The sequence below is a fragment of the Palaemon carinicauda genome, chromosome 41 (assembly GCF_036898095.1).
Source record: "Palaemon carinicauda isolate YSFRI2023 chromosome 41, ASM3689809v2, whole genome shotgun sequence".
In the NCBI taxonomy this organism is placed as follows: domain Eukaryota; kingdom Metazoa; phylum Arthropoda; class Malacostraca; order Decapoda; family Palaemonidae; genus Palaemon; species Palaemon carinicauda.
In genome coordinates, this window is record NC_090765.1 from 25,913,211 (window position 1) to 25,930,109 (window position 16,899).

At 32.7% G+C, this 16,899-nt stretch overlaps 1 protein-coding gene across 1 annotated transcript in view; it reads right to left on the reverse strand.

Moving 5' to 3' along the window:
• LUBEL (Linear Ubiquitin E3 ligase) overlaps positions 1-16,899 on the reverse strand; it is a 198,492-nt gene that overhangs the window by 50,796 nt on the left and 130,797 nt on the right. The window contains exons 14-22 of the mRNA XM_068364388.1: positions 14,746-14,886; positions 13,053-13,202; positions 11,687-11,767; positions 10,235-10,372; positions 8,331-8,594; positions 7,087-7,251; positions 6,199-6,328; positions 2,890-3,171; positions 984-1,052 (exon numbers count right to left, since the gene is read on the reverse strand). Coding sequence (XP_068220489.1) covers positions 984-1,052; positions 2,890-3,171; positions 6,199-6,328; positions 7,087-7,251; positions 8,331-8,594; positions 10,235-10,372; positions 11,687-11,767; positions 13,053-13,202; positions 14,746-14,886 — 1,420 coding nt within the window. The remainder of the gene's footprint in view (positions 1-983; positions 1,053-2,889; positions 3,172-6,198; positions 6,329-7,086; positions 7,252-8,330; positions 8,595-10,234; positions 10,373-11,686; positions 11,768-13,052; positions 13,203-14,745; positions 14,887-16,899) is intronic.

Consider the following 16,899-nt stretch of genomic DNA (forward strand, 5'->3'; position numbering starts at 1 on the left):
TTGATGGGAAAATCTATTTAATTCTGGATTACCAAATACATTTAAATTTTAATTTTTAGTCTAAATTTGTCAGTTTCAATAATTGGAGTTACTGAAACCTCACAGATTCCTATATAGTTCTGGACTTACAGTGTGGTTTATGGAAGGTCAAGTGTAAAGCAATGCGAAAAGCATAGTATATTATGCAAAGCAGCTATCATTATTATTGAGTCTGTAGGTTCAGAAAAAATCTATAAAAAAAGGATATTTTATGCAACAGCAACTAATGATTTTCCTTATTTTCAAAGCATATTCTAAAAGTAATATTCAACAATATTCGATGATTTAAAAGACAAAATACTGCCAGGACACAAACACTAATGTTTATAATTAGATTGTTTGAAAAAAAAAATATGGATTCATAGATTATACACTAGAATTGAATCACTTTTCAGAAGGTGTGTGTGTGAGAGAGAGAGAGAGAGAGAGAGAGAGAGAGAGAGAGAGAGAGAGAGAGAGAGAGAGAGAGAGAGAGAGAGAGAGAGAGAATATGGGCAGTAATAATATACCATCGAATATGGAGAATATCCTATACTGTCTACATAACAGCAGCTGAAATCGGTTTATGGACCGGGGATCGTGGGTCATCCAGAGAGAGAGAGATCTCCAAAGGAGTTTCATAACACAAATAGGTTTTAAATTCCTTCATGAACACAACAATCTTTAAAAATTCATGAACGGTCAATAAAACGTGAACTATGAAATTTCAAGATCTTAAAAATATCACATTATTCACCATTTATTGATTAAAATAGTTGGAATTTTCCAAAGAGTATGTTACTAAAAATCTTGAACGTTTATAGATAAGCATAGATAAGCCCAACAGTAACTTAAACTCCTTCAGTGTTCAATAAATGCAGTAAAACATATGTGGATAATCTTTCTCTCGGAAGGACCCATTTTGCGGGCGGTACAATGACAATAATTGCTGAGGTCAGCATTACCGACTGCCGTAAAATACTCATAATAGTTGGGACTGACGACGTCCGCCAGCAACTCTTCAATGGTTGATTCTAAAAGAAAGAAAGGAGTGAAATATAGCCAAAGATGGTGAACTTGTTAAAAATAAAAAAGTGGTTATAGACAAAGATACTCCAAAGATTATTACAGCCTAGGAAATGACATACATCACAAAAGAAGTATAAAATGGATAGATACATTTATAGTGAGATATAAGGCTTTTATAGCTTTATATACGATTGGTTGGTCAAAACGGATTTTTTATTAAATTATATGTTTTCTTTGAGAAAGAGGTTTTCCTCTATTTTAAAGGGGTGTATGAAAATTTTCCTTAAGGTGTTATTTGATTTAACAAGATATCTATAAAATGGATACCGTATCTTTTAAATTTCTCGTTCAACTTATACAAAAGGCTAGTACTTTATTAAAGGCTAGTACTTTATTCTCATTGCTCCACAGGACACTTTTGTAGAATCATAAATTTCTATTTGAATAAAAAGTAAATTTATTCAGAGATTTGATTCATTCAAAAAACAACGACACATAAGACTCCACTTAATATTACACAATGGGTTTATAAAAAACAAATAAATCTATAATGAATATTAGACATTGGCATATACAGTATATGAAATTTTATTTCTTCACTAAATAAAAAAAAATCATGGTGCTATTTGCGACTTATTCTGAATAAATAAAATTTTATATTCATATGATACAGGGGCACCTCAACGCTTCAATTAATATTACTTTTATTTTCAAAACTAAACTACTTTATTCTTTATTTCTTAATTTTAGTACCAAATAAAGGATTGAAAATTTCATATATGAAAATAAAGACTAATAACTGATTTACATGACAAACGTTAAACATAATTCAGTTTTAAGACAATAATTATGTCAATATGTACTGTAAGATATGACTCATATACACTTTAGCTGAAGTTTAACGTTAAGAAAAAGTTTGGTAAAATGAAACATTATATATATATATATATATATATATATATATATATATATATATATATATATATATATATATATATATATATATATTGTATATATACATATATATGTATATATATATATTGTATATATACATATATATGTGTATATATATATATATATATATATATATATATATATATATATATATATATATATATATATATATATATATATTGTATATATATACATATATATGTGTATATATATATGTATATATGTATATATATATATATATATATATATATATATATATATATATATATATATATATATATATATATATATATGAAGAAACATTAGTGTTATAAAATTTGCGACTGGGTTAAATATCCGCATTAGTATGTCTATACGTGCGTCTGTATAAGTGCCTGCAATTGCTTTCCAGTGCAAGGCGAAAGATTAGTTAAATAATACCGTAATCGTAATCAAAATTGAGAAAACTAATCTCTTATAGAAATGAGAGAGATTTAGTGAACTGTCTAGATGTCGAGTATTCTAAAAAAAATATTTCAAATAAATAATGAGTTCTGTAGATGGTATAAAGTCGAATATAGATTAATGAGCATATTACTAAAACATATTTGCACGTTTCCGTGGGCGTGTTAAGACTGATCTAGTCAGATGAGATTTTCGATATAAAACACAAAAGCAGAACAAAAAAATGCGAAATATCAATGATTAAAATATACAGAATTCAGTTAGTATCTACAAAGAAGCAAACGATTTCTCAAAATGAAGAAAAGAAAGTTACTACACAAACCGAGAAAAGCAAGAAATACGAAGAATAGCGCTAAAAACAAACTGTGATGCTGCTACAAATGATAATCGAAAAGAGAGAGTGATAGAAAGTGAGCACTACTAAGACTTGCAAGGCTTTCCTACCCTCGTCCGATTCTATGCCCGCAGTTTCACTCGCGGTGAATAATTCGTCTTCGTCTTGCTCTTGCTTTTGGATCGCTTTCTTGGCCAGTTTCTTTGATTTTACAGATTCCTTGACTAGTTTCATCTTTTTCGAAGCAATGTTAACGTTAGCATAAAGCTGGTCAGGCGGTGGGTGGGGTTCCTCACGAAGCGGTTTGATATTCGCATACACGTTTTCGAACACGTCTTCGTCGTCATCATCATCATCATCATCATCGTTGTCCTCTACCCATGCAGTAATATCTGCCATTGAAGATTATTTCAAAATCCCTTCGTTCTCATTATTACTTTGTGCATGTGCGCACACAGACATACATACATACCTACATATGTGTATATATATACATTTATATGTATATATATACACACATATGTATATATATATATATATATATATATATATATATATATATATATATATATATATATATATATATATATATATGTGTGTGTGTGTGTGTGTGTGTGTGTGTGTGTGTTTATACATATAGGCTATATAAAACTATATTGTTAACTTCTGTCATTTTCGTTCTACTATGTTTTAGACAACAATTACTAATTCACAGTGTATAAACGATAAAACAACATTAAATAAACATTCTTGGTTACATTCACATAATTAGTGTTTCACATGGCTGATCGCGTATTCCATGTGATAAAGCGACTTTCCTTGTATAATATGACGAGAGAAGATGTGCCAGAGAATAAGTAAAGAAGGAAAAAGAATAGCTATGAGGAGATTGTTGAGCCACTCCTCCTTTTGTGGAAGTGAAGTGTGAATGTTGAAAAGAAAATAAAGAAAATAATTAGAAATTTTTAAAAATATCTATTTGTATAATATATATGGTGTACGAAGAACTGACAGAGTGAGAAATTGGGAGATACATAGGCGCAGTGACCAAACGATTAGCATGAATAAAATTAGGGTATTTTCAGGTGGTTTGGTCATGAGGAAAGAATGAATAACAGGAGTTCATTGAATGAAGAGCATAATTCCGAAGATCTGGGAGGTCAGTGTATAGGAAATCATTAATGGGAGCGAAGTTCGTATAGGAAAGAACGGGGTTTAATTCTTGGTTAAAACAAAAGACGGGGCAAATTACCATAGGAGGAATCTATGTATATACTGTATATATACATTGTACATGGTTTATCGTCCAAAGAACTAAAAATGAATTTCATGATATAAAAAAATACGAAAAAATCAATAATGTTAAAATCTTAAGGGAACTTCTAGAATAATTTTTGGGGATATATACAATTGCAGCGAATAACCTTGCTATGATAAAAACAACCGAAAAAAAAAACATCCAACCACAATAACATTATGGGGAAACTCATCAATGTAAAAAATCCAAATGCAAAGCTCCAAAATCACACAAATCAGAAAAGATGAATATAAAGTTAGGGGGGGGAGGAGGGGTTATAATACTTAGACAATATCAAAAAAGAGCAAATTTCAGCAAGTAGTACAATAATACCTACCAGGTGAATTTGAAGACAGATTATGCTATTGCGTTTATGGATACTTACTTTGAATGTTACAATTTTCTTCAACCAAGGTTGTCTACTTGAGCAAACTAACTTCGGTACCCATCATATTTTTACAACACTCATAAGAAAAAAAAAAGAAGCACTTAAAGCGTTGTTATAAAAAATTATAGTTAACGGAGAATGTGAAGGCAAGACCTACGATACTTCTATGATCACTCATGTAATGAAATGGAATATGATTGAAATAAACGTTATCAATGGGTATGGCACTTTGCCATGTGGCCATACTTCCTGGTTGTACTTTCCACAGGCGGCCGGTTGAGTTACCATACCCCCACGCCACACATTATATATATATATATATATATATATATATATATATATATATATATATATATATATATATATATATATATTTATATATTATATATATCTATGTATATATGTATATATATATACATATATGTATATATATATATATATATATATATATATATATATATATTTATATATTATATATATCTATGTATATATGTATATATATATACATATATGTATATATATATATATATATATATATATATATATATATATATATATATATATATATATATATACACACACACACACTTTAACCTTTCCTAAAGTTCATCCATTTTCTCCTTAAATGTTCGTCGCACTTCCTTCTTCAGCTTACATCTGGCAATTACATTCACAGCCATATTTTCACAACTTCCTCCTCAACTTATATCTACTTTAACTTTTGCTCTAATCAAATATTGATAAAAATACCTTTTCTCTCAATTTTTTCTTTCCCCAAAAACACTTTATCATGATCTTTGAAAACCATGTATTTCCAACAATCAAACCTCTTTCTAAAAAGAATTCTTCATAAAATTACTTCAGAAACATCATACCTATTTAAACTTGCATTAAGATCTCCTAGCCCAACTACCCATTCATGTTCTCCAAATCCAACTAGGGACTGATCAGTTCCCATAAAACATTCTATTTTACTCTCATTCTTGGACCTTATGCACTTACTGTCTTTGATTTGACTCCTGCCACACTTACTAACACAAGAGCACTCTTTCACCCACAACCAGCTTCATGGTGCTGTACGCACTACCCTCGCGAGATTTACAGCCTTTAGATACACTAAACACAGTCAATCTTCATCCTTCCCATTTTACCCCTGTTCCACTGTGTCAAAACATCCATTCTTATCTCTTTGAATCAATAAACCATCATGTCTGTCCTCTTATCAGCATCGCATCTACCCACATCCGAATCCTAAGACTCGGTATCTTATTTTTCTCTTTATTTTCTGTATTACAATACGGGTATAAGACAAAACATATTTTATGTGTCGGGTCAACACGTTCATCTGGAACAACTGAGTTTTATAACACTGCTATTACTAAAAGACACAATGTCACGACTCCAAGATGGAACGTTCCAATATTACAGACGGATTCTAAACAGAGCCATAAGAATGCATGATTAACTTTTCCAGACATGATGTGGTTAAAAATAAGGGACTGCTTTTCAAAATCGTGTCATGAGGTTAAGGGATTGCTCCTCAAAATCAGAACTTCCTTAAATTGCAAAGAATTGTCAGCAAAAGATTACTCCCTTATATTAAAGGATCGTCTTAATATGACGAATGTTTCAAAATGACTTACCTTTAGTTACTATACAACAGAATCGAGAATCAAATGAAATAATCGCATATTTTACAGGATTAATTTTCTCTCCTTCAGACTACAGGATTACCTTTATCCGTCTGCGTGGTCTGACTGGTAACCATTTCCTTCGTAGTGCTTCTAGAAGGTGCGGGAGACGTTGATACTTCGTTGGAGGCAGAGCTAGAAACAGCAGGAGCAGGGGACTGGGTCCCCTTCGCCTTTAAGAAAAAGAAATATGAACGACATTGATGATTCTGTTTCCAATAATAATAATAATAATAATAATAATAATAATAATAATAATAATAATCTTGCTATAAGATGAAATAGGTACACTGCACGTATATAATTGCTGCATATTTCACATTAAAATGGAGGAAAAAGTATATTTTCCAGTTATATTTACGGTATACGTATCTTCAGAGAATTGAACATTCACATAATTGTAAACTTTTTATTCCAATCTAAATACACATATAAATGAATTATGAATAATAGGCATGAAGTCTACATGCATGTATGTACACATATTCGGCTTTTTTAATTGCCTGACTCTGACATGCCGCCATTCACTTTAAAATATCATCGATATGGCTATAGGAGAAAATGCAATGCATTCGAGAGTACCGTACCTAACCTAACCTAACCTAAAAGTAGCTTATTGCAAACTGCAGAAAAATTATCTGTACTGGAGAATTTTCACTAAATCTAACTTACCTCAAATAACAAAATATATCCATCTAAATAAGGCCTATTTATATTTGAATGAATTAAAAATAAAATAAATATGAGTGAGTACCTTTTCTGGAACAGTATAGTCCTCTAATTTAATTACAAAAGGGGATAAACGTACACATTCAGTGAGTACAGTGAAGATTCCAATGAAGTTATCTAGTAAAAATTGATGACTAAGAAAATGGAAATTTCGGCAATGAAAACGGAAAAAAGAAAGGCAACTTTTATGGCCTAAACTTGCCAGTGATGGAGAGGGCGACATTGATCCCCAGATTTTCATGAGGAAGGGCTTCACCTGGGACTTGTTTACTTCAAGGAAAGCAGCATCAACGTCGCCACTATGCGTCTCAAGGGCCTTCACGATGTCAGCACGCTTGAACTTGCCCCTGGAGTATATGTCGTTGAACTGGAAAAGCATAAAGCATAGATGCAATGTTCTCTGAGAAGCTAACTGGGATTATTTGATCAGAATGATTACTCCTTCACTCCTGACTCTTCAGTTACCCAAAATGATTTGATGTGATCATGTGAATTTCTAAACTGTAGCCAAGATGCTTCCCAAAACCCAGGAGGTCCAAGGTTTTGTCCTGTTGATACCAAAGATCATTGTGCGTGAATCTGTTGATTCCTTATCTAAAGCAAAGTTACCCTGCTGATTCTTGACTAAATCTATAGCTATGAATAATTTGCTCCGGAATAGGCATTGGCTTCTGAACCATCTGGTGATCTTGAAGAAGGTCCGTTCTCAGTTTCCTTATCCCACAGTAAGATAATCAACGGTTTACTGTACTTTAATCTCTTGAATTGAGACGCATGTTTAAACTGTTTCAATCCCTCGGGTGGACTTCCCATGTTCTTAAAAATAGTTTAAATTTCTTGATATGTGATTACATTAACCCCACTCTCCTTGTCTCCTAACTTGCACACATAATAATTCTGATAACGTATAACATGTTAATATTGATCTTGGTCGTCTGTTCAAACACTTCCGCCTCTTTCTCTCTCTCATCAGAGATGGTCTAACGAAACAGCTCAATCTTTTCAAGAGAGTCTACCATCTGTATCAAATGATAATCTATTTCCAAAAGAACAATAAAATCATCGCACCTTGAAAAAAAAAATGTCACGAAAAGGCAAAAAAATTACTATAACTAATGAATAGTTTAGAACTTTAAAACATTCTTTTGTAATTTTTTGCTTTAGGTTGTAAAATTTTACAGAACTTCTAATCAATTGGAAAAAAAGAATAATCTACCCTACCTGTTTTTTTATCTTTTTCATGATGTAAATTCTAAAGCAAAATATTGTGTCAAATTTTGTAAGCACCTTGTCATTGTGTTCTCTTTTTCAAGTTGAAAGTAGGTCACAGAAATTTAAGCAACTTTTTAAAGAAATCACCAAATATGTATCTGATTGAATAAAAATGAATAGGAACCTACAATATAAAAATCATAAATCTTCGAAGTTCATCCCTTCAAAACAAACCTTCTTCTGCCTCTGCTCGACGCATTCGGTGACGGCCGCCCAAATATTTCCCTTATGGACCCTCAAGGCAATACGCGCCTCGCTGGCCGAGATGGACCCTATGTCATTGACCCGTCTTTCGTGCCCGTAGTTAGTAGCCAGGGTCAGCACTGTGTCAACCATGTGCTTCCAATTCTCCTTCAGCCACTCCAGCGGACTTTTGTCCCCGCAGTGAGTCAGGGCTATCGACACTTCTTCCGATGTGTAGCCAGCATCCTCGGCGTCCTGTTACCGAAAGAACCACTTCGAGTGTAATTAAGGTGTAACACTTGAAGGGTACGAACTGTCAGGTAAAACACATAACAACTGGATATGACACAAATAGTGAGAAGAGTTTTATCCTACTACATAAAATGCGATTTGCATGTAATATTTGTGTGTGTGTGTGTGTGTATGTGTGTATGACAGCTAGTCTAAGATAATGAGAAACTATGATTAGACAGACCCTTATAATAGAATGCACAACGAAAACATTGGTTTGATCTTCGTAGTAGCACGTGGCTCCTGGAACTTAATGTGTGGTAACTAACTTTTTATATATATTCTATTACAATAATTTATGATTATATGAATATTCTAATACATCATCGTCATCATCTCCTACGCCTATTGACTCACAGGGCCTTCGTTAAATTTCACCAGTCGTCTCTATCATGAGTTTTTAAATACACTCACACACACACACACACACACACACACACATATATATATATATATATATATATATATATATATATATATATATATATATATATACTGTATATGTATATATACATACATATATATATATATATATATATATATATATATATATATATATATATATATATATATATGTGTGTGTGTGTATATATATGGTAAATACCCAACTAGAGAAATACTTATGAATACAATACGATAAAACATTGCAACAATATTTGGTAACTGAACTAAACATGCAAGTTTACTATGTACTGTACATTACTTGTTCAAGTTTAGTACTTTCTGAACTGTCTTTTTTCTTGTTATTATGCTGTGAATGAAAGCAATTAATGGTATAATAAAAAAAAATTTAAATGAGGTGCACTAATAATCTGCATAATGGTGTCTATGTACTTTAAGGTTTATCGTAGCCATAAAAAATATACAGTATATTGTATACAAATTAGAAAGAATTTCATCATAGGCTTGCAAGGTGCAAAAGACATGTGCATATACTAATTACTTTATTTTTGGCAAAGATTTTTTACACCAAAGTTAAGGACCTTCTAATCTTTTTATATTACTTTAACCGGTCATGTTGACCTATTGTATTCTAATATTACAATATAACTTCAAATAACCGGATCACAGAAATTTCTTTCTTTCCGCTTTTTCTTTAGGTTTTGATTAGCAATCTTTGGTCCAAATAGCAATTACATGCACACACACACACACAAACATATATATATATATATATATATATATATATATATATATATATATATATATATATATATATATATATATATATATATATATATATATATATTTGGGTAATACATTGTACAGTACATAATATTTCATACAACTGCGACACTTTTTTTTTTTAGTCAAATTCTAATTTTGAAAGGAAGGAATAATTTTTCGCTGTCTCTACAGTTCGTCATTTTTACCTTTAATTTTTTCATTTGAATTCTACATGTACACTACAATAAAACACACCTATTCAGCCTTAAATTGAACCCAAATTCAAGGAACTAGGAATGAACAAATAAATGCATACTCTCTTATACAAAAAAATATAGATAAGAGCAATCGTCGTTACTAAAAGATGGGTGTTATACAACTAGAATATTACTACCGAAAAATACATAGATTGTGCAGTGTTTTGTGTAGTTACTCACCCTAAGAACTTGTACCAACTGCAGCCCTTGAGTTTCCATGACTTTCTGACGACGTTTCGTTATGATCTCCTCGACCGTCATGTATTTCTCACTCAAATCTTCTTTCGACCAGGCAGCCGCACGGGCTTGGCGATCAGCCTGAGGAAATGTTTGGAAAAATAAATACCTATCTTAATGTTTTCAATATCCTGAAGTTGTATTATACATAACTAAAGATTTTACAGGAGAATAGTCTTCTTGAAATAGTGGCTTATTTCAGAAAGTTATTAAAAATCTTAATGGTTCATTACATTTTTGCAATAAGCATACCTAAAAAATCTTGAGGTATATATAAAATAGATAAATATCAGACGCATCACGGTAAAGAAACAGCACAAATATCATCACACAGACCAGAACAACAATGAAAAAAAAAAAAAAAAAAACGGGAGGAAAATCACGAAACTTTTTCCTACACTCAGGGTACTAATATAAGACACATAAACTAACTATTGTAACGACTAAAAACCTTAGAATATAGCAACAATAGATTTTGACTTCAAAAGAATTAGATAATGAGGCTATCTCTTCCGACTCTAGCAACTCTGAAGAAACAATCAGGCATGTAAACAATTTAGTGACAATCATCTTTGTTAATTTACTATTATATAAGAAATTCTCATCATTGGTATTTTAATCATGGCACTTCAAATCAAGTAGGAAATGTAAATGACGGATTTATAAAATTGTCCTAGTCTAGTCTAAAGGGTGGGAAATTGCCTCTCCATCCTAAATAAAAAACAGAGATAAACAGGCTCCTTCAGAGTAAGATATTTTTTTTCTGGTTTTCATCAGACCTGGGCCGCATGTGGTCCTATGGTCGTCTGTTTCAACAACATTCAAATCCCGAAAATGTTTGGATCAGGGTTGGAGATGACACGATATCTTGACATAAAGAACAATGGGAAAGCGAGATTTTCAAGTTATAACAGATTATGAAATTAAACCAATGTCATTATTATGGTTATCAAGCTCTAAAGATGGGAAAGGAATGGAAGTCATACGGACAAGATGAAGAAATTAGAGAGATGATGATTAGCATAAAGAAACTAAGGAAAAGTAAACTCATTTGAATAGCTCCCAGTTCAATATCATATAGCTGCATATAAACATCAGCGTAATGAAAACATCAGTGCTATATATAAGCAACATAAGGAGACACCATTGTAAATGTTGGTGCTTCGGTGTACCAGGTTGCCTTCAATCATGCAACAGGAAGCATTTAGGAAAGACGTATCATGCAAGATTGAACTTACATATAAAATAAAAGGGTTTAACTGTTTTAGCCATGTCATTCCAATGCTTAAACGAGGAGATATTCTAACTGACTTGTATGATTTATCACCATTACTATAAGCAGTAGGTAAAGGAAGGGTGTCGAAGGCACACAAGAAAGAGCTAGCGAAGGAGCACCTCCTGGCGAAGGGAGAGGATGCCGTAGGACATCTCTTTGGTAGTGTTGTCGTAGACAACGGCTGACGACAAGAGAAGATCCTGGGACAGAAAGTGGGTTAGAACAATGAAATCATGTCTAGATAATGAGATTAACTTTTAAAAGCTACTTAGTATTTCTACATAGAGTCTGTGCTTTTGAAGTAATCTGCAACAGAGTTTAGTAGCCCTAAAAGATCAAATAAACATTTCTAAAGGAAAAAAGTTGATTATCTGATTTCTCATAAGGCTTAAAAAAGCTGAAACTATAAATAAATATAAAATGTTACAGAAAAGAATATTAAATTTAAAAGCTTCATGTGCAACAATTATTGGTTTCAAGTTCATTTGACTATTTTTTTTTCTTTTTTTTTTCTTTTGGAAAAAAATAATAATCTGAGACTGCAAATCACACAGACACTGCATTAAAAATCTACAAGGGAAAATGTGCTTACTAGTGATCGATTCAATATTATTACATTTGTCTAGTTTAAGCACATACAAACATTTATTATCAACTAGTAGGGACGTTACTTCAAAGTCCGTGTTGCCTTTGTCTCTTATCGGGTCTTTTTGTCTTCTCCCTTCGAAATGATACAAATGCCCTTAACTGTTTTCTATAGAACATCATCAATTTTATCATGATATGTATGTCCTTGAAAATATATATGTTTTAGCAGTTTCTACATGTCTTGGCCGATTAAAATATTTTCCTCGGTATCGACTATTTCAATTTCCCTACTTTTTTAACCAATATTACTCTCTATTGTTTTCTTTATAAAGATTACCATTATCATTATTAATTTTACTTATAAGAAACTTTAATAAAATCTTCAAGGACTTTATTTTTAGGGAACACTGAATATTATTATTTTCCTGGTACAACTCCACTGTCTAATGTCTATTTCAGTTGCTCCGATGCTAATTTTATTGTATTTTTTGGTATGCACATTCAATTAAGTTCTACCTGTCTAGTACCACTAATTAGCGTCAAAATTGCCCTTAAATGCACGTAACCTTAAGCCAGGGGTCTATACAAAGTGTTTTGATACAGCAGTTATGATAATGATCTTACAGTAGTTTGCATGAAATTATATGTATGATATTTATTAGGAAAGAAAAAATAATCTAAAAATTACTTTTGGTCTCAGGAGAGAGAGAGAGAGAGAGAGAGAGAGAGAGAGAGAGAGAGAGAGAGAGAGAGAGAGAGAGAGAGAGAGAGAGAGAGAGAGAGAGCATATTGGATTTTACTAAATATACTGCACTATATATTCTGCACATTCACGCAAAACCTGCTTAGGTCGGGTTTTCAGTTGACATAATAATGTTGCTAAATTTCGAATTTTACCTTCGCTGAAGATGACCTCGCTAAATTTGCAGCCACGGAGGACGTAAGGGCGTCCTCAAAACTCAAGCTTTCGTAACTGTCTATGGGCGGTGCTGCACCAGCACTTGCTGGTCTGGGGGGCGGTTCCTTCGCGCTTTCCCCGTCAAAGGCCTGTTAGTTATTAGACCAAAACACTGTTGTTTACAGCAAATTAAAAGCCCTTTTCCATCTTGCCATGTTAAAATAGAGTTATTTTCAAAGGTAAAATTATTGCAAAAGTAAATACCAATTATTGCAGCAAAATAAAAGAAAGTATTTGAAACAAATATATTATCAAGAAAGGCAGTAATATGTGACCGCTCAAATTTGGTCTGCAAATGAGCTATGGCAACGAAAAAGAAAGAAAAAAATAAACAGAAACCGCATGTAGAAGTCCTGTTGTAAAACATATAATGCAAAATATCAAAATGAAAGGTTAGAATTGTACAAATAAATACATTTAATAAGATTAAAGGTCTGTATTTTAAGAACATATAAGAGAACCTCATCTTCAACCATTGTACCTCTAGAAAAATGTAAATGCTCTGGAACCCTATCACCAATCCCAATCTATTTCTAACGAAACTAAGGACAATGCCTTGTCATTTATACAAAACTATTAAAACATTTTCAAAGATTAGATCATGAGTTTGAAGACCTTTTAAAGGTTTAAAGGTTTAAAGGTCGCTCATGAATGGCAGAGGCAAGGGACAGTGACATTGCCCTGGCAATCAGGACAATGCCCTAGAGACTGACCATATTATATGATCAGCGCCCAAGCCTCCTCTCCACCCAAGCTAGGACCAGGGAGGGCCAGGCAGTGGCTGCTGATGACTCAGCAGATAGACCTATAGGCTCCCCCAAACCCCCCAACCTTAGCTCACAAGGATGGTAAGGTGGCAGACGCTAAAAATATACTTTCAACCATATTTCAGTAAAATACAGGCGACCGTAATTTTACCCTATTTTGTTATTATCTTTTAGGGGTTGGTGACCGTAATATCACTCCTTTACGTCAATATATCGGTTTTTGAAACGGCAAATGTCTGGCAACATTTATTCCACGATTTTTACCGTTTTTTACGTAAAATTTTTAACAGTGTAGAAGTTATATGTTTGTATCTTTTGAGAGTAACGTACAAGAGGCTCTGCTACATTCGGTATCTACCAAATATCAAAAGGATCTCTTTAAACAGCAGATTCTTTATATTGATCAAGGTCTAAAAATAGCTAAAATTAAATAAGCGAAACTCGGCACTTACATAAAGAAAACGCAACGAACTGTCTCAAAGTAATTGGATTCGTTGTATCTAAAGATCTTACATTTCTTGTCTTTTTTTTTTTTTTAAATAAAAAAGAAATCTTCCTACATGTTAAAATTAAAATCATGATTAGATACATAAGTCTGAGCACCACATGGAAATAAAACACTAAATTCTTACAATTAGTTGTCCATAATGAACCTAACTAGTATTGCAATAGCTTGCTCGACCTATTACCAAAATATCATATTAAACCTTCCAACAAAACTTCATTACTCGGAAACATGAGTAACAGTAAGACAACTTCATCAGGTTATCTAAAACATTGTAACTCATATTTATGAAACGAGACCTGAAATGGTAGAAAGGTTGTAAAAGGAGCAATATTTAATGACCATAGAAAAGCATCCCACCTCCTCGGAGTATGGAAGTTGTTCCATCGAAGACCTAATGGTCTCCCTGGAGGATTTGAGGTCCTCAGCCGCCTTCGTCGTCGTCTGCATCGACTCCAGGGCAGTCACTAGGTAGGATTCGTCTTCCCCGCTGCGGAAGGTCTGCGTAGGGTAGGATTTGGTAAACAGCGATCAAAATATTGAAATAATGTTTATATATTTGAGTAGGATATCTAAAGAATGCATTTGGAATTAATGTCTAAGATGTAGCTAGATTGATATATTAGATGTATGGCTTTGAATATATCAGTAAAAGAGAAAATCTAAAATAGTTGATTTGACATATCTTCATAATCAACAAGGGTGGAAATAACTGTTAAAATACTTATTATATATACTATATAATTAAGATATTTAGATTCCAGCAATTAATAAATGATAATTATTTTACCTTCGTATTCGTCAAGTAACACTAAATAATACATGTACAGTTGAGCACAGGGATTTCTGGTACACATCACTCTGAGATAGTGCGCCCATCCACACACTTACTACGCAGAGTTCCTTTGTTTGGAGCCACCAACCACCTATGCTAGCTCTCCCTACACTATCGTTTTGGTTACTCGCCGGAAGTAAGGGTGTGACAAGGTTTACCTCTTCGGAAAAAGGTGTACCAGGGACTCCTGTGTCCAACTGTACATGCATCATCAAGTAGCCCAAGGTATCAGAGGCAACAGGCTCAGATTTACATATTTCGCAACTTTGCTAGTTTGTTCAACACACTATGTTGGAATTGCAAACAAATAGAACATATAATGAAGAAATTATTCTTGCAAAAAATGGCGTCACTAAACAATGTCATTTCTTCTTTACAAGCGTCTTCGCTTTAACAACTCCTTTCCTCACTGTTCAGTGATACAGGTAACTTTGACGGTAGATAACTCCCAGTCAATATCACTGAATCTATTCTTAAACTCCTAAAAACCCCTATCATTTCACAGTGGATTTTGTAGGGTTTTATTTTTTCGAGCTAAGCTTTTATTTATTATTCTCCCAGTGCTTCCATTTCTCCTGATTTCTAATATTTCCCCATTTGAATTATTTCACCATGTCCGAAGTTGTTCCAAATGACCCTCCCCCCCCCAAAAAAAAAAAATCATTCTTGCCTCCACTACCTGATACACATCCCACTGAAATGTTCGTCGCATCACCAAATGTTTCCGGCTGGTTATATAGGAAGTCAGAGATTATTTAATCGATATACATTGAGGCATATTTACAATTTAACAATATTAAATCAAATTAAAAAATAGTAGTAAGCTGAATAGATTTTCATAAACGACTGTTTGGGAAGTAGATTGATAATTGTTTTTTTTATACATAGACAAGTCATTATCTTACTTAATCATAGGAAAACTTTAGAGGATCATTTGAATGCCTAATTCCAGGACCATCCGTATATCTAACTCGTTCTACATAGATTTGTGTCTAGTTTTGGGACAAAAGTCATACGAACATGTGACTGTCTTAAATCAAGAATTACCTTCATATCTTACCCATCTCTCACTCATTTGAGCATTTATCCCAGAAATAATAATCTAAATTAATTGCATATACTTAATTCCAGGACCCTCTACATTTTAACTTTTTTCCCTAAATCATATATCTAATGAATCAGACCATGTGCATACCTGATCCAATATTCTAAATATTTTGAGTGCATAATATCGGAATCACCTCCATATGTTACCTATCTTGTCTGTCTATCTACTTCCCTAACATACTTTAAGTCCATCTACTGGCAGTACCACCTACATATAGCAGCCCATTCGAGATTATTTGAAGGTGTACCTCGTATACTATCAACGATATTCCCTACCTATCCCAGGTTTATTCTACCGTTCCATTAATTCATTACCACTAGGATTAAAATTTTAGGGCTTCTACCAAACTAAAACCTTCCCTAATTCCAGGGTTCTCTGTATAATCTAAGCACTCTAACCTCAGTTAAACATCTATACATCCAATAAATTCCAGAACCATTAGTGTCCACCTAATCTAAGATCCTCATCATTTCTAATTCAATTTCAAGATTATTTGTATATGTAAAAAAATATCTTTCTGCTAAATTTCAGTGTCTAGCCCCAAGAAATCTGAGTATGAAACATATCTCGT